Raw genomic sequence first — 19,138 nt, 5'->3', positions numbered from 1 at the left:
TAAATTACAAATTTTAATTATCTTTAGAGACCCTAATTACAAACTTTTTAAAGTATAGAGACTAATTTGTAATTTTACTGAAAGTGTAGGATCAACTGTGTAATTTAACCAATTTTAATACACTAACTGTATAAAACATTTTACATAGTCGTACAATCACATTCGTTCTTTTGAATGATCAATATAAAAAATAATTATTTTTACTAATGTGACATTAAATAATTGAATGCACGTATAAAATTACTTTATTCTAGCAGTCCATCAAAATTAAATTCATAATACTAATGCCTCCTATACAATGAGTTTCTTACACTTGCCCTACCATGCAGGAATCATTTTAAACCTTATTAGCTTTCACATTCACGACCAGTAGCGAAGCACCGATTCATTAATTATATTGTTTGTAGTATAACTAACACATTTATCTAACATTTCATTTGCAGGTTATATAAGATTACCACATATAATTCGGAACTCATTGTCAAGGAGACAAGGACGACTCATTTTGTTTATAGACACATTCATAATTAAGGTTTTATGTTTGTTCTTCTTAAATAATAAGTGATTAACGTTTTTTTCTTGTAATTATCTTGTATTTAACTAATATTAGTTAATTTCTCTTTTTCCCACTAAAATATTTGCTCTGTATGTAGCATTCTTTGTAATAAACATGCTTAAATTTTTTTTTTTTAAATTCTTGGAGTTCTTCATTCAGACATTGTGAAAATACTTTTGGATCTACCATGGTTTGGATAAGAATCACAGGTTTAAACATTAACTATTATCAAGAGAAAGCCATGAAAATGATTGCGTCAGCTGTTGGTAAACCGATCCGCATCGATTTAGCCACCAAATCTGCAGAAAGGGAAAAGTATGCAAGAGCATGTGTGCAAATTAACTTGGGACTTCCAGTCATAAAAAAGATTCAAGTTGATGGTCATATGTATGACATAGAATATGAGCACTTGAATTTAATTTGTGAAAAATGTAGCTGCTTTGGGCATGTAACAAGAGAATGTGCGAAAGAGAACAACAATGACATTGGGAAGGAAACCATTGTGAAGGAGAAAAATTTGCCGTCACTGTTTTCAGTGGATAACAATGAGAAAATGGCAGAAGGTAGTCAAATCCCAGTAAAAAATCAAAATTCAACTTTTGAATTTGGAATTAATGCCAAATCAATTCCAATTATGGAGAAGCATGGAGCAGCGGGTCTTGTGCATGATAATTTACAAGAATCACGCATGGATAGGGATACTCAAGCAAAAGAGGATGAATGGGTTACAGTTAGTAGAAAAGGTAAGGAAAAAGTGGGTAAAGACCCCAATGTAGTGCCAAAAAAAGTCAATGTAGCAATATGCTCCAATTTGGTGAGTAAGAAATTTTCTTTTGGGTCTAATAAAATGCATGCTGGATCCTCATCAAATGCAAAGGTGAAGTCTTTATCAAATGAAAAGGTGGAGCCTAAGGAAAAGAAAGATCCTCCATCCACGCTTGGCTCTTTGGGAACAACTCAGGTGGCTTTCAAGGATCAGAGTACTCCTTTTTTTAAAGTAGGACACAAAAGATGTTGGAGGTTAAAGAAGCTCTGGATAATATGAGCTCGTTCAAAGCTCCTGGGCCGGATGGTTTTCAAGTTTTTTTCTTCAAGCAATATTGGGATGTGGTGGGTCATGAGGTGTGGCGTACTGTTCAGAAAGCATTTTTAGGGGAGACTTTAAGCCATTCTTTGTTGGAAACTTTGATTGTTCTTATCCCTAAATGCAACCCTCCAACTAGATTGAAGGATTTTCGGCCAATAAGCCTTTGTAATGTAATTTATAAGCTAGTGACTAAAGTGCTGGTTAATAGATTACGACCTTTTTTGGATGAGATTGTTAGCCCAACTCAGGGAGGGTTTATACATGGTAGAGGAGCGCCTGATAATATTATTGTGGCCCAAGAAGTTCTTCACTTTCTTAAGCGGACAAAGTCTAGAAAAGGAGCTATGGCTTTTAAGATTGATTTAGAAAAGGCTTATGATAGAGTTGATTGGAATTTTCTTGAGCACACTCTTGAATCTTTTGGCTTTCCTTCTCTAATTATTCGGCTTGTAATGAATTGTGTTCAGGCTTCAAATCTTTCCATCCTTTGGAATGGGAATAGATTGGACAGCTTCCAACCTCGCAGAGGGCTCAGGCAAGGAGATCCAATTTCTCCTTATTTATTTGTTTTGTGCATGGAAAGATTGGCGTGCTTCATTTCCAAACAAGTTGACGAGGGTATTTGGGATGGTGTGGCTGTTTCTAGAGGAGGACCTAGAGTTTCTCACTTGATGTTTGCAGATGACCTCCTCCTTTTTTGTAAAGCAAAGAAAAATCAAGTTCAGAATGTTGTGCACACCTTGGAGTTGTTCTGCAAAGCTTCAGGTATGAAGGTTAACATTGAAAAATCTAAAGCTATTTGTTCTAGAAATATCTCTAATAGAAGGAAGGAAATGTTGTCTGGTGTTTCTCATATTCCTTTTACTAGTGACATAGGCAAATACTTGGGGGTGAACCTTAACCATCCTCGAGCTGCTAGGTCTATTTTTTCGGACTCTTTAGAGAAGATCAAGAATAAGCTGGCTAGTTGAAAAGGTCGGCTCCTTAACAGAGCAGGCAGGCTTTGCTTAATTAAATCTGTTGCTTCTTCTCTTCCTATTTATTAGATGCAAGTGACTCTTTTTCCTACTTCAATTTGTCAAAAGATTGATTCTGTGCTTAGACAATTCTTGTGTCTTGCTACTTCTGATTTTTGTCAGCGATGTTATCTTGCTCTAGAGGATATTAACCACTGCTTTAGGACTTGCCAAAAAGTTCGTCAGATTTGGATTAGCTTAAATTTGGGAATGACCGCTGAGGACTCTAGTTTGGATTTTGTGTCTTGGATTCGTTCTAACCTCAACAAAAATGAGTTTCTCTTTGCAGCGGCCTTTCGGTGGATTTGGAGGGATAGGAACAATGACATCTTCCATCAAGATGATCCATGGAGTAAGGAGAAAATTGTTCACTTAGTTCAACATGCTGCTCGCGATTTTTCTAAGGTTGTTACCAACCAAAATCATATTATTCCTTCCTCTTTGCAATATAACTGGGAACCACCTCCAATGAATGTCTGTAAAGTGAACTGCGATGCAAGCGTTTTTGAAAATTGGCAATTAGCGGGCTTTGGATGTATTATTAGAGACAGCATGGGAATTTGGATGAAAGGTTGTTCTGCCAGTATACCTCTTTCTAGTGTTCTCTCTTGTGAGCTTCATGCTATTTGGAGAGGGCTTGTTATGGCTTGGGATTGCGAGTGTAAAGAGGTCATATGTGAAACTGATAATCTTGATGCATTTCTTCTTGTTTCGCGAGGCACAACCAGCATGATTACGAATGACTCTGATCTGCTTGGCAAAATCAAAGAGATGCTTCAGCGCAATTGGACAGCTACTTTAGTGCTCATCCAGCGTACAGCAAACAGAGCGGCTGATTTAATGGCTAAGACTGCTGCTTTAAACAAGCAGGTGTACCTAGAGTGGTTACAACCCCCTAATAATTTATACATTATTATTAGAGAGGAGTGTTACTCTTTCTCTTAGGTGTTTTTTCTTTGTGTTATGTTCAGTCACCAAAAAAAATCTAAACGAGAAAATTATAATCAAGATCCAAAATTCCGTCAGCTAACCCTATCGACATTATCATCAAGAATTAATTATAGGACTTCATTCCTGTAATAAACGTGCTTAAATGTGACTTCTCAATGTAATGTTTGATTGAAAGATAAAAATAGAACAAAATTCTCTTTATGTTTAATATAATTTAACTAATGAAATTCATGTATACAATAAAACTTCTACGTATTCTGTTTACGGCAACCAAACATATTAAAGTTGAATTTTATAGTACAGAATGAATTATTGTTGGCACTAGTTTAAGCAATGAGTGATGAATAGTTGGACAAGGAACTGAGTGCGTTACAACCAAAGTGCGTGGCTGCTAAAAATATCTTTGTGCATTGATGTTAAATAATACACTAATTCTAATCCTAATCCGTTTGAGGAGAGAAAACTACTTCTTTATAAAATAAGTTCAATATTTTTAGAATACAAATGAGGCATTTGATTTTGGATAATTCACTAATGAAAACACAAACAAACAGAAAAAACTACCAAGCATGTTAACTTTATTTGAACCTAAATATCATCAATGATGATCAACGAGATTACTTCGAATGTGTCAAAACTCACCATTCAGGAGCTTGTTCAAAGTTTACCAGTTTTTATCATATGAAATTTTGAACCAAGATCATGAATGAATATAAGAGAGAAAATTGAGGAGGATCGCCTAGACCTATAGACTATAGAAGGGATTATGTTCATAAATTTTGATTCATTTATAACATTTTTTGCACTTCTATCATTCTTTATTACACTTATTCTTGACATATAGCTGCAAGTTTATGGATCTTTGTAACATCTTCGTTGTTAGAATGTCACGCTTTTATTTTATCTATAATAATTTATTAGTGTTCTCATATACGTGAATTATTAGTGTTAAATTGGTCAAATTTAATACCATAAAATATGTAATAATAAACTAACATCATTAATCAATAGACACTGACGTTCAGAATATGCAATTGAAACATAATCAATCTATTTTTTAGATTCTATATAAAAGGCTGCTCTAATAACATAATTAACTTTTTCGGTGTTACAATCTTCCTTGAAATTTGTTATAATAGAACAAAGTTGGGCATTATTCCATTCCGATCATAAATTGGTTCCAATATGTTATGATGATGATTGATGACCCTGGCCCTTGAGGTGTCAATCATAGGGTCTATATTATTTACACATCATTCTTCAAATCCTCTTGCATATTATTCCTTCGTCTCAAGTGGAAGAAAATATAACTAATTAATAAATAAAGAAAACAAATTTTGCTACCAACTCAGAATGTAGACCTAATGCCTTGTACTATAAATATCACTTCTCTGCATTGCATTTTATCTCATAAAGCATAAAGCTTTCTCTTGTTCATATACTTACATATATGCTTTAGTTTCTTGAATTGATCCTCAAATTAAACACTAGATATATATTAGTGCTTCATCTCAAAATGGAACTTAAGTACCACCAATTTGGCCTTATTTGTGTCATAATGCTCTTACCTTTAATGTGTACCTCTCAAGACTCATTTACGTGCTCCAGAGCAACCTATTATGGCAGCCCTGAATGCACTGCCAACCCAAGTACGTGAAACTCTTCTATCCCTTAATGCATTTCAGTCATGGATACACTCTACATTTTGAGAAATTTCATTTTCTTCTTGTACTCTCTTTTGTAATATATAAAAGTACCTTTATCTTTGATAAAAAAGACAATTAATTCACCGTATCTTGTTTATATCTATACTTATTTTATCACTCTTAAATTCTGCTGTGGTCCCATTTTAACATTAGATTATGTTTAATATCCAATTTTCACTACTTTTAAATGTTAACATCACTCACTCAATATATCTATTAATACACACACACACACACATGTCTTTTCCCATGTGCAATGAAACTATCATTTTCTGACTAGGAATTAGGATATTTCATATTTGACACAACATAATGCATGATCTTGATGTTATGAAACAACAATTATCTTCTAAGCAAAGAAGATTAGCTTGAGAACTTTACTTTTGGTGATGCATGCTCCTCCATTAAGATGCAACCAAAGACAAAAAAGGTGCAACATGAAGGTGTTAATATTATTGCATAAGCAATGTTATATGAATTAATTTTTTTCCCCTCTAAACCCCAAATAGCGGGAGCTTGTGGCTTTGGCGAATATGGAACGGCGATCAACGATGGCAGCGTGGCAGGCGTGTCTTGGCTATGGCGGAATGGATCTGGCTGTGGTGCATGCTATCAAGTAACACTTGCATTTGTTTAATGATGTTGTGTTTGCCATTCCATTCCATCATTGATTTATCAAATTATAAATGGTGGTGAATCAGGTTAGGTGCAAAATAGCAGAATACTGCGATGACTATGGAGCATATGTAGTGGTAACAGACTTCGGCGTGGGAGACAGAACCGACTTCATTATGAGTCCACGTGCTTATTCAAGATTGGCCAAGAACGAAGCTGCATCTGTAGAGCTTTTCAAATACGGTGTGGTGGACGTAGAATACAAGAGGGTACCATGCAGATACGGTGGCTATAACATCATAGTCAAGGTGAATGAGCGCAGCTACAACCCACACTACTTAGCCATTGTAACTCTCTATGTTGGTGGAACACAAGACATAACTGCCGTTCAGTTCTGGCAGGTACTAATATGCACATGTATTCATTTATTGATCAATAATTAGTTGCATATATTGGAGATTTAACTTGATTGATGGAGCAGGAAGATTGCAAAGAATGGAGGCCAATGCGAAGGGCGTTTGGGACAGTGTTTGATGTTGAGAACCCACCAAGGGGTGACATAAAGTTAAGGTTCCAAGTGAGTGGCAGTGCAGGGGTTTATTGGGTAGAGTCCAAGACTTTTATCACCAGTGATTGGAAGGCTGGAGCATCTTATGATACTCAAATCCAGCTTGAATAGAAAATATAAACAAATAAATAAATGTACTTGCTCACTAGTAATTTATTGCCACTCTATGAATGTTCCTGTGAGCTATCTCTATGTTTTAGTGCTAAGATTATGGGCATTCATCTACTTGTCGTGGAATTTGGATGAATAACACTAAAAAGCACCTAGCTGTTCTTCCTTTATTGTATTTTGCAGCCAATGGCATTAGAAATTCCCTGATACTCCATATACTTAATATATCCCGCTTATCTGATATATTTATATCTATGGGATTGAAAAAGTACACAAGACAGTTTCATTATTTTGGTGGTCTGATGTAACATTAATGTACTTAAAAAGGTCGCTTATATGGTTCATAATCATACCTAACAACTTTGATATTGACAACAAGGCTCAGTACATAATCATACCTAACAACTTTGATATTGACAAGAAGGCTCAGTACATCCTACCTGTACATTCCACAGAACCGCAGTAGCAATCTTTCCGTTTTATATTGCCATCGGAGTCGTGGACCTGGTCGATCATGTAGTTGTAGTCATACGCCAGCTCTTGAAGGGGAGGAATGTTCTCAGCAGCAAAGAACATTATGTGAGGCATCCTTTTGTCATGATGGTCATACAGCACGTTTTGAGCATACAGATTTGGAGAACAACTGTGGTTGATGAATCTCCCCACATTACCATACTGTGCAGCATCAATGGTGAAGCCACAACCATCCATCAAAACCCCGCCAGAACTTGACTGTGCATCAGGCATAAGGTTCGAAAGTCCGTCCCAAAGAGTATTGTTTGTATAGTTATTTCCAATATCGAAAAGATACTCATCATTACCAGTTCTTTGTTCTGCTTCCTTATCTTCGAGAAGCTCTCCTATATATTCACATATAAAACTCCCTGAAGGAATGGAATTTAGGGATCTCACTCCCCATCCCCTTGTACTGGTTTTAAAAATTTCAAGTTGAAATTTTATGCCATGTTGACTGACTCTGTTATAGCAAGTTGGAGGGCACTTGCAAGAAGGTCCACACTCAAAAACTAGAGGCTTTGCTTCTACAATAGCCCCATTGTGATTGTATGGGATTTCACCCCCATTCTTGGCTACACAAGAACATCTCAACTCAGAACAACCATTAATGCAACCACATCCTTCTGCAGGAATGAGATCACAATCAGGATAAATCATGCTGGTTATGTATTTAAAAGGTGGGGGTTTTTCATCATCTCTGACATTCACAGCACATACTGGAATTCGCTCTTTCCCATAAGAAATATCATTAACACATAGACCTTCTCTCATTTTGAACTTCTTAGATTTCTTCAATTCCTTCAAAGGAAGCTCTGGTTGACCAGAGATTCTTCGCAACCGAAACTTATATACCAGCTTCCCATGTGGCCCCATATCCTGCCAACATGCCTCAACCAGATAGAGTCCATCATAGACATACGTCTTGGACTTTCCATCTGTTGAGTCAGCACCTCTAATCACCCTAACAGGGTTCTGTTCGTCATTACTATTCTTCAAAGCAAGATTTCCCCGTTCAAGCTTCTGATCTTCAGGTTGTTTGTCAGAGTTCATCACATTACCACCTTGTCCTGTATATATCAATACATCTGAATTATCCAAATCATCAGCATAGCCTCCCGATGCAACAATACTTGTTGCAAGAATCTTACCACTGTGCTTCACATAATCTATACCGCCCTGAATTTGGCGATGAAGGCCAACTATATTAAGCTCAATTCTATACTGAAATTCATCACCAACTTCAATCCCAGGTACAGATCCCAAGATCTGCTTACCTTCATTAACATATTTCCCCTTCTCCTTAAGGACCTTTGCTGCTAGTAAGTCAACCCTTCCCCTCTCATTCTTTGCTTCTAGTTCCTGCAAAAGCTTTCTAGAAACAGCTTGAAAAAGTCGTAGTGTTTCCCGCACTTTATGTCTAGTAACATTTGAGTCATTCTCATTATCACTCAACTTACTATGACCAAAAGGAGGAACATTGACATTGAAACTACATGGTTTTGTGACAGTTTGAAAGTCCGCACCATTTTGATTAGGATCAACACAATCCTTGTCCAAAATTTCTAACTGACCTCTGTCATGGGAAGCAGCATTTTCCTTTTTCTTCTTCAGAGGCTTCAACCTAGAATTATGTATGCCATCTTTAGTCCTGGTAGCAGTCTTAGTCCTGCCAAGCCGTACCAAGACATCATCTTTCTTTCCTTTGCTTTCCTTTGCACCATCAATACTTTTAAATTTGAAGGGACCATTATTAGACCTCAGAAAACATTCTGACCCAGACTTCAACGCTAGCACTACTTTCCTGTTTGATACAGCCCGCAAAGGCTTTGCCTCAAGAGCCTGGACTTCAGGGTACACTATAATTTCCATTCCTAATGTCTTCTCAACTGGTATAGCATCCTCATTTTCTGCTTCACCAGAATTTATTTCAGCCTGATGATGATCAATCTCTGTAGGAAGTTCAATTTTCTTTTCTCTGGGGTTTTTGTGTTGCTTATTTATCCCAATAGGTGGTTCACATACATCCTGCTTATCCACATTCTCTGTAGCATTCCCTTCAGAATCAGCTAAAACTATGTCCACAAGCTTTCTCTTGCGAGAATCATCTTGAGCATTATTTTCAGCTTCCTTCATTTCAGTGGCAGCTACTTTTTTCAAGTGGTCATTATTTACAGTCATGTTCTGTTCAACCCCTCTATTTTCATTCAGCAAAGATGGAGCATTGCGTCCACATAAAGCAGGAAAGTCTCTAATAGCTGAAACTTTCCTTCGAGGAAAATAGCTTCTAGTTAGCATATTCTCCGTCCAAGCACTGGAACCAGCCACCTCACCAACTGGAGAAGACAACTTCACAGCTCTTCCAGACTCTGTATCTGCCAAAGCTTCCATGTCTGCCAGCAACATTTTTGCAGGTTCGTCATTTACCAGAGGAGGCCTATCCACTTGATCAGATGAGATGACTGGATTTTCCTTATTCAAACTGCAATCAGTAGTTTGGACAAGAGTTTTGGCATGTAACTCAGGATGCTGGCTATTGTCCTCACACTGGGAAATTAAAACAGTATCAGCCCTAGGAATGTTCACCATTCTTATCCTAGTTGCAAATTTAGCAGAACCAAAACCAGCAAATATATACCTTTAAAACTGCTTCAATCCTTGGAGCAAACGGTCCACATCCTTCAGGGAAATCACGAACAGCAGAAACTTTACGTCGCTTGTACTCAGACGGGGCATGAAATTTGCAATCCCCATTTTCCCTCAAGGCCTTCTCAAAACCATTACTTACAGATGCAGCCATCCTGCAGATGACTCAAAATTCAGCACAGTCTTTTCTTCTTTAAACAAAAAGCACATGATTTGTGGCATTGACATCAGAAAAACGAAAATAGCAAACCATCTCACCATTTTGTACTGGTTTTTATTATAATTTAATTACAGCATAACTTCATGGAAAAATACAGGTTAGATGCCTGCGATTTCAGAAATTTTATTTAAATACATTTTGTTTAATTTGGTGCTTCTTCAAATTCCATGCGTTGGTTAAGACAAAGAAGAGTAGCCCAAATGGGCCAAGAGCACCACACACCGCTTCACAGCATCTTTCTCGTCATTGATTACACACATTAAAAATCATGAACAACCAGATGCCTTTCACACAAACTAGGTCACCTCCCGTAAGGCCATGAACAACCCAAATACCAAAACCTAATATTGCATTTGAGCGTTAAATATTAATCGATACTATCCACTCCTTCAAACATGTTGAAACAATCATTTCTCATTTCTCAACCAAACTAGCTCAGAATGATGAAGAATAAGAAGAAGAAGTAACTAACATGCATATTAAAGAACAAATGGGAATAAGGTACCTTAGGAAATGCAAGAAGCAGAGCAAAAATCGATCCTGAAGCTTCGATTGTCAACTCTCTCACAGCATATCTTCAGATCAGAAAACCAAAAATGTTTTAAGTCACAGCCTTTGGTCGAGAGAAGCTTGTGCTCTGTAAAACGAAAACTAAGGCGAAACAGCCACTACACACCACAAAGAAGGAAGAAGATGGTACGTCATGACGTCATCATAGATCATACACAGGGAAGAGCATAGTTTTTTTTTTTTGGTAAAAGAGCACAGTTTTTTTATTTGGATTTTTTGTCTGACGACAAAGCCCATTAATATTGAGCCTCAATATTGTGAAAAATATGTTGCAGGCCCAAAAAATGAAAGGATCAGTGGATCACAATACAACACTTGTGGAAGTTTTGGCGGGAAAATGTGAATGACGATTACGAAGAACGAACACCAGCAAACGAGCTTTGAATCTTTGATGTTTGTGATTACTGGTTAGAGAGTTTGAACCTTGAAGCTTTGGCTTTGCAAACTGGAAGAACAAGATCCATTTCACTTCCTTTCCCAATTTCGTGAAACTTCTCGCTCACAGGAAGACTTATTGCGACGAGGCTGCGCCACCGAGTTCCGCCATGTTCCAGACGGAATCTGCCGGCATATTCATGTCTTCGCTGCCGGAGACTCAGAGCTCCGAAAGCTTTGACGCCGGTGGAAGCACTCAGGAGCAAGACGACGATTTTCACACGCCGCCTGAGAAGTCGTCATTTCCCACCTCCCGCGAGAAGCCGTTGGACCACTACACGGCTTTCAACGAGTCGCTGGAGTTCGTCGATTTTGGTCATTCCAACAAGGAGCGCGGAGCGTCAATTTGGAGAGGGATTCTGATTTAGGGTTTTCGGAGGTGCAGCTGACGGAAAGGGATGAAAGGGAATTGGTCTCTTGGAGCCCACTGGGAATTAAACGAGATGGTGTTGATGAAGATACTGATGAGTTGCAGGTTAAAAAATCGAAAATTTCAAAGCCACAATCAGGTAGTGATTTTTCTAGGGCTTATTTGGGGATTGAATCTCTGGGAAATCTCAATACTGGAGAATGAAGGAAATGAAGTGATGTGTGGAGAAGAAGATCAAAACATGGAGAATTCGGCTTGTGCACTGGAGATTCCTAGAGAAGAAAATGTTCAGAAGAAAAATAAGAGCTCTATTGTTTTTGATGTTTTGAGGTTTCTAGCAGAGAAAGAAGTTGAGGAATTGAGCTCTGGTAACAAGGAAGCGGGTGGTGGTGGTGGTACTGCTGCTGCTTATGATGATGATGATATTGGAAATGCTGATTTGTTGGATGTTGTGGAGATTGGTGGCATTGATTTCCCTTGTCCAAGGTGGTGGCCGGACGATGATAACAACAAAGTCTTATCCCAGTAGGTGTGATCAACTATATGATCAAATGCCACGCTATAACTATTAGTACATGCAGGTTATTTTCTATCAAAGGTTTGGACTAGAACTGTGATAGAGAAACTTTGTTCAAACTATATGATTTGTAGATTTCTAAATGAAAACCAAACCTGCTGTGAATGATATTATATATTCTGTTATGGACATGTAAGGACCCTGACTGGGTTTGTGTTCTGGATGTTTTATCTGTGGCATCGAAGCTTCAACTCTAATCTAGTTTATTGTTATTTTTATTAGTTTTTTTGTGTATTTCAACTCTAAACAAATTTTTTTCTTGATCTCTATTTTATATACACCACTATAGCTTGTTCAAAATTTCGAGCTACCTCATAGTTTGTTGCATATCCTTTAAAAAAGCTTTCTTGGTTAAATGAAATAGGTTATCGGCTATTAAAAAAATGTTGGGGTTTAAAAGATTGACTTATTTATTATATTATTGAAATAGTAATGACAATGATAATGGAAGTATTTAATAATAGCCAACGTATGAGTTCGCAAAATGGCCAACTGTTTCTTTTTTTTTTTTTATCAATCCTAATAGAATGAATTTCTATTATCATATCCATTGGTCAAGGTAAATATTGATGAATTCAGACTTTTAGAAAATTCAACTACAGCCCAAAAATGTGAATATCAAATAAGAGAACTAGACATCAGTCATATTAAGAATTCAGCTGGTACTCGTCTAAACCAAAGCCTAATTCAAACTTAAAGAATGCGTTGTTGCATTATGCTGACTTACCACAGATTAGTATTTGCACTGATGCTTATCCCATAAAGCTGTGTTCTCATTTTATTTGCCTATAAAAAAGTTGGGGTATGCAGGGCTTCTATGAGGGGAAAATTGGAGGTCAAAACTATTCACAAAACAAGCTACAATAGCATACAAAACTCTGGAGATTGTGACTCCGAATTTCAAGCTATATGTTACAATCTGCCTATACCCAAAAGGAAAAATAAAACAAAAAGAAAAAGCCACCAACTTGCATAGTTGGCAATCCAAGCTCAAAGAGGTTGCAAGGAAATTAAAAAACACAACAAACATGTGTTTTAAGATATTGCAAAATGTGCTGCAGACTCTCAGAACTGAAAGTAAACCAGTGAAGAGTACTTAATTATGAACAAAATGTGAGTACACTGAGCTACTACTTGTGCTTGCTTGAGCACCAAAGCTTGATGTTGGGTGCAGAAGTTCTGCCTGTGGGAATGAACTATTAGATGGGACCTCTACCAAAACATCATGATCAGAACTCTCCTCAACAAAGTTCGAAGAAACTTGCAAGAGCGAGGCAGCATCAGGAGGCAAAGCAAACAGGCTTTTTGGACTATAGCAAGAGCCATCTTCTACAACTTCATTTCCCTCACTGCCAATCTTTATGGTCATTCCTTTGGGGCTCCTCATCATGGTCTTCAGTTCTGAAATTTGCAGGGATGAGTGTTAACAATGGGAACCCTCTCCCCAGTTAACAAATATAATTATAATTAATAACTAAAATCAACATTATCAAACTCGAGAGTTTACCTAAACTTGGGGAGCTTATGTAAACTAAACCATGAAGCTGAAATCATAAAGTCAATTTGGGGACCTAAACTCGTAAACTCTCATGTTAACTTATGATTTAGATAACCATGATCAAAATAGCATGCTGTATGTACATATTATTTTAAACTTAATATTCTATAATTTTGAATATAAACTAAATTAATTTACCGGTAATTTATGAAAAACTGAACTACTATATGGAAAGGATCCAACTTTACCTACTCCATTACCCAACTATCACATCATTGTATTATTTCTTTAGGGGATGAATATTAGCCAAGTCGTGGCATATGATGTGCTTTTATCTTAATTGAAGTCAATGGCTAACCTGGAGAGTTTTGATTTCGGCCATCACGCAATCTCTTCACATTCGCAAAATTAGATGATGCTTTACCAGTTGATCCCTGACTAACAGATTTTGCAGCTGTGGTTTTACATCTCTGCATCCATAAGATACAAGGATGTGATTTCAGTTAAGCTTCTCTATACATAGTTTTATTTATAGCATTGAATCGAGATAATCAATTGGCACAAACCTTCAGGTAACTATAATGTTCTACCCATTTTGACTTTGACAGATTGGATAATGCAAGCCTTTTCAAAGTTTTGCAGTCTTCAGGTTTTGCCCCTAAGAAAGAGATATCGAAGACACCTTCCCCAAGAAGCTGCTGAAAATAAGTCAAGTTCTCCTTGAATTGAGAGCTATTGAACATGACTTTAAGGCTGCACATACATGACCAGCCGTGATAAGTCGATAATTGTATACTGTGTAAAGCATTTCGATCATTTTTTAAACATAAATATTGAAATATCTGTGTCAATTGCTATGATATGCTGAAATAAATGGCTTTGATTTTACTGGCATGCTCGAATTATGGCAATTTTGCATTAGATTTACTATGTTATAACTTGCAACATTGAAGAAACACTATTGACCACAAATAAAAGAAATTCTAACCTATCAGGAAGTTTAGCAGTATCAACCATAGGAAGAAACTTCAGCAATAGCTGTTGGTCTTCATTTGTCATGTTTCTCACAAACTCCTTGTAGTTTACTACATCCTATTGAAAAAGCAATTATGTAAAGCATTCAACAATTTCATGGATACAAGATGCTACCTACCAATGTATAGGAAAGTGAGAAATACCAAAGGAGGATGACACTCACATTTAAATCTATTGAGCACAATGGGGAATTATGGTCTCCAAGTATTTGTACTCTCTCAAGCTGAGATTTGTCACTGAAATTTTGGAACAGAAATATCAATGAACACATGGTATGTTTGTCACTACTTTAAAACAAGTTCTGCACATTTGTCTCAAACTCTCAATTACATCTTCCCCAAGTCGCAATCTCAAATAAAATCGATAATATACACACGTTAATGAAATTTTTTTTTATCATGTTAATTAACAAAAATAAAATATAACGGACTGGGAATTAAGAAAGAAAACTTGTGTAAGAACGCATGCCTTTTAAGTTGCTCCTCCTGCATTTCTTGGTCAGCAGAATTCTCAACCTTGTCGACTCCATAGGATGAGAAGTTCATACCATTCAAATCATTATACACAAGAAAGGGACCAGAATCTGAATATGCTTCACTCACTAGGCATTGTTTGTTATCAACTGAAACAGCGCTAGCCTCAGACACCTCTTCGCGAGCTACATAACTAGGATGTTTTATAAGAACGCTTCCATGTCCTATCTCAACAGAGACCATAGGTGTTTCACTTTCAAACAGAAGTTCCTCTTCAGAAGATGTAGAAAAATAAGATTGCTGCTCATGAAGTATAGTGCATAAGTCTTTTGTTAGCTTCTCAACAGAAGAAGCCTTAGGACGACCCACACAAGTCCTCTTTTTGGAAGGCACCATGGCTTCCCAAACCACTGACTGAGCAGGACCTAAATAACCAAACCATTATATCAGAATGATGGTTTTTACAAAATACATATAGCAACCATCTTTGATATGCAGCACATTACATATTTTTTAAAATAACATCATATTACAAGTTCTTTAGCTAAGTCAACTGATGGCAAACAAGACAGAAAAATCAGAGGTATCATGACATTCTACTATTATTCACTAAACAAAAGATTACCTAAGAATATTACAATAGTTAAAAGATAGATGAACCTATCCATTGTTGGAACTTCCCATTATAATGTTGAAAGACATAATTAGAATTTCTTGGTGGATATATATGTATGGGGAATGCTATAATGGTGAAGGTTAACAATATCACCTTTAATGTTTTCACTCTATAGGAGTGAAGGTTAGCAAACCCTCTAAGAGAATTCTAACCATCACTGCTATAGGGTGAATGTTAGCAATCTTCACCCTTCACTCATGTATATAAGTTATTTATTGGATTAACTTTTCTTGGTGAAAAACATGAGGTAAATTAGAGGGAAGATTCACTTTGGTTTATCCAAATTCATTATCCTTTAGAGGCTATAAATTTAATATAACTCCAAAGAATTGGCCAATGCTTCCAAATTAGTTATGAAGACAGTGAAATCAGCACAGTATTTGTCCAACTCCAACCTGTCAAATCACTAGCATCTGTGCCACCAAATTGAGCACAACTCTCTGTGTTAGAGATAGCTGATCCTGAACTCGAACGATTGCTTGTATCTTCATCTACAGCCTTTCCAAATCCTTGGTTGTACTTGTAATCAGGGGTGAGGCCACCAGATACCACAACACTATCATGGTTCTGCTTTCGTTTTAAAGATTTCATTTCTTTGTTCTTATGTAATGATATAATCTTTACCCTGGAAACCCTTTGATCCTCACTATCATCAGCTTCTGCCCGAGCATGCAGAGGGGTATAATTTGCAAGTGTTCCCTTTGTTCTCCATCGAGATCCACACGCATTGCATAGCACTGGCTTCTCCGGTGGCCCATTGCGCCAAAGTGGTGTACCTGTTGCAATGCTCAATTGTAAGCTATCTACATCCATTAAGCACCCTCATTAACAATACAGATTTATCTCGGTTTCGATAGTCTATAAAGACGCATATTCATATATTCATATTTCCTGATAATCAAATTCATGATGCATAACTTAGTAACTCAAGTTTGAAGAGTTGACTGTTTTCCTTTTATCCGTCACTAGTTTCAAATGTTGTAGTAATGCATATCAATAATCTTTCACCAGGAAACAAATTTTGAATTGATCAGGCACCTCAAGAAGGTAATGTTCAGACACAAATTGATAATATTCATTTACACTCGAACTGAACACAGTGATTGCATTTGAGCTTAATGAGTAAATGTTGAAATGTTGAAAGCAAACTGGTATCAATGAGTTCCACACTAAGAAACCACATTGATATTACAAGAAAAGCAACAGAAATTTTCAAGGATTAAGTTGCAAGATTCTATTGAAGTATGAATACAATAACAATGCTTAGACCAAGAACCTCTGATACAACAAGAAATCAATCTCATGGAAAATGCACACAACATTGTGAAAACATTTAAGAAGACAGGAATGGATTAACAATGGGCAAGTTTCCCAAATGCATAATTCCCTTCTCTTCTGTCCTTTCATATATAAATTCACACAATGCAAATGTGAAGACCTGAACTGTGGGTTGACTCATTTTGATAAACACCTTAACAGCAATAGTGTTCAGTCATCCTATCATCAAGTCCCATCTAATTGGTTTTGATTGAACTCAGCTTAATTTAGCTCCAGTTACATTTCTTCATCCTTCAAACAGACTCAAATGGAAACAAAAACCAACAAGGAATGAGGAAACGCATGAAAGTGAAAAAATCAATGAATGTTTTCACAAACTTTCAATCCCAAATGCTCTTGGCAACAACACTAATTGAACTTTTCAATTAGGATAAATCCAGAATATTACTCAGACCACACATAAATATTTTTTATTAGTTTATATTGATTGGCTAGCACTCTCCCTTGACACATCTCAAAATTATCAAGTAGTCGCAGAACACTCTCCATTAAATTGGTCAATTCCAGAAATGAATAAAAAAGGAATATGAAGAAAAAGAGCAGAGAAAAAAAAGGGGAAAAATAATTTATTTATTAAAAAATTAAAAAAATGGAAATTCTTTGAAAATTATAATAGTTCTATGAAAGTCTAGTTTTTTTATCTTGTTCTTCAACAAACCCAGAATGGTATAACAGCAGTAACCAATAGACCCAGAAAAAAGTTTGTCTTTACACAGTCTTAATGAAAAACAAATCAAATGAAGAACCAAAGAACAAGTAGAATTGAAGAGATTGATGTGTGTATTGTAACTGGGAATCTGTACAATCCAATGGAAGAGAAAAACAGAAATGGAGGAATCTCAGAAAATGGTTTGTGAAAAGAGGAAAGGAGGAAGGTAAGAATAGAGAGAGAAGGAGGAACAGGTTTGTGTATATGTGACCTCTCTTTGTGTTGTGCATAGCAAGTAAATGTTTCAACTTTTTATTTTTTATTTTTATTTTTATTTTGTGTGTGCCTTTTTTCTTACTTTTTTTTTTTTTCTTTTCTTTTTGCCCTTTCTATATTTCTTAACTTAATTACCCTGTTGTTGTTGAATGTTATTTCAAAAGATTTCAATTTGCTTTTGTGTTAAATCAGAAAGAAATTTTAGACTTTGTTTAAGCTTAACTTATAAGGTAAACAGAAGGGTTACGATGAGGAAAATTATTTCTCATATATATCCTGTTGACTATGGACTTTTCTCCTTTGCTTGTCATCAATTTTTCAAACAATTTATATTTTATGTTATTAATATTAGAATTTAATTTTGATATACTATCTGTATAAAATAATTTTATATGCGTCTTTAATTATGTAATACCACATCAATAAAAATAATTATTTTTTATATTGATTACATAAATAAAAAAATGAATGTAATTGTACAACTGTATAAAACACTTTTGTCAGTGTGTCAAAATTAATTAGTATAAAAAAATTTTATTTTAATTATATAATTTAATAAATTTTTTATACTATTAATACAATAAATTAAATTCTTTTCAAATCATTATCAAATAAAATCTAGAAGTATCTCATCTTCACCATCCATTTTTGGCCTCAAGACGGTTTTCTATTATATACTAATAAGAACTCATATACACTGAATATTTTGAGGTTAAAGATAAAAAGGAATTGAAGCTCACAACCAAAAAAAAAATATGAGAAAGAAACAAGGTGTATGTGTATTTGGCCTATTCCAATTTTTTCCTCCTATTTATATATATTTTAAATTAATAATTTGATGAGGATACTAACTCTCACTATTAAATATTCTTCCGTGTGTGATGACATGATGTTGATAAATACTGGGTGAGTTTTTTTATTTTTCTGGGGAGAAAATAATAAGGGAATAAACATTCATGTGTCTGTGACTATTTGTGGTCACAAATCTAATTATCACCGTTGGATTAGGCTAATAAGATTGATCTAAGGGTCCTACGCGTCTTGATTTGAATATTACAAAATACTAAGTTTTAATTGTGATGTTAATCCTGCGGTGATTAAGGAGTATAGTGACATGGCCACAAAAATCTCCGGTTATCATTTTAAGCGACGCCCCGTAACATGATTTACCAAATTGTCAAACTGTAAAAATGAGCTTCTTGCTGAATTGAAATTCTTCACAATTTCTCTCTTGACTTTATTTACTGAAAAA

At 35.8% G+C, this 19,138-nt stretch overlaps 5 protein-coding genes across 7 annotated transcripts; 3 read left to right on the top strand and 2 right to left on the bottom strand.

The window, feature by feature from the left end:
- LOC107640008 lies at positions 744-1,601 on the top strand. The gene has a single exon (XM_016343555.1). It carries the CDS (start codon positions 744-746, stop codon positions 1,599-1,601), a length of 858 nt encoding a protein of 285 aa, XP_016199041.1.
- LOC107642604 (expansin-like B1) lies at positions 4,998-6,784 on the top strand. The gene is made up of 4 exons (XM_016346001.2): positions 4,998-5,259; positions 5,826-5,932; positions 6,018-6,332; positions 6,413-6,784. The coding sequence occupies exons 1-4, from the start codon at positions 5,127-5,129 to the stop codon at positions 6,608-6,610; spliced, it is 753 nt and encodes a 250-aa protein (XP_016201487.1). The 5' UTR covers positions 4,998-5,126; the 3' UTR covers positions 6,611-6,784.
- Positions 6,827-10,687, bottom strand: LOC107642602 (histone-lysine N-methyltransferase, H3 lysine-9 specific SUVH6). Of its 3 annotated transcripts, none has more exons than XM_021122880.1 (4): positions 10,495-10,687; positions 9,762-9,960; positions 7,009-9,670; positions 6,827-6,963 (listed from the first exon to the last, which is right to left on the bottom strand). In XM_021122880.1, exons 2-3 carry the CDS (start codon positions 9,921-9,923, stop codon positions 7,037-7,039), a joined length of 2,796 nt encoding a protein of 931 aa, XP_020978539.1. In that variant the 5' UTR covers positions 9,924-9,960; positions 10,495-10,687; the 3' UTR covers positions 6,827-6,963; positions 7,009-7,036. The 3 variants fall into 3 exon arrangements, with proteins under 3 accessions (XP_020978539.1, XP_020978538.1, XP_016201484.1); XM_021122879.1 differs by having other exon boundaries at positions 9,762-9,927; XM_016345998.2 differs by having other exon boundaries at positions 9,762-9,924.
- Positions 11,084-13,018, top strand: LOC110271710. Its single transcript, XM_021122881.1, has 2 exons — positions 11,084-11,241; positions 11,275-13,018. Exon 2 carries the CDS (start codon positions 11,393-11,395, stop codon positions 11,891-11,893), a length of 501 nt encoding a protein of 166 aa, XP_020978540.1. The 5' UTR covers positions 11,084-11,241; positions 11,275-11,392; the 3' UTR covers positions 11,894-13,018.
- On the bottom strand, positions 12,697-16,399 carry LOC107642603 (GATA transcription factor 26; the record flags this gene model as incomplete). The annotated part of the gene is given in 7 exon segments (XM_016345999.2): positions 12,697-13,342; positions 13,798-13,909; positions 14,006-14,192; positions 14,428-14,531; positions 14,638-14,710; positions 14,943-15,372; positions 16,019-16,399. Coding segments are annotated over 7 exon segments (1,592 nt in total), but the record flags the coding sequence as incomplete, so codon positions are not given.

The sequence above is a fragment of the Arachis ipaensis genome, chromosome B05 (assembly GCF_000816755.2).
Source record: "Arachis ipaensis cultivar K30076 chromosome B05, Araip1.1, whole genome shotgun sequence".
Taxonomy (NCBI): Eukaryota; Viridiplantae; Streptophyta; class Magnoliopsida; order Fabales; family Fabaceae; genus Arachis; species Arachis ipaensis.
This window is presented reverse-complemented; position numbering and strand designations above follow the sequence as displayed.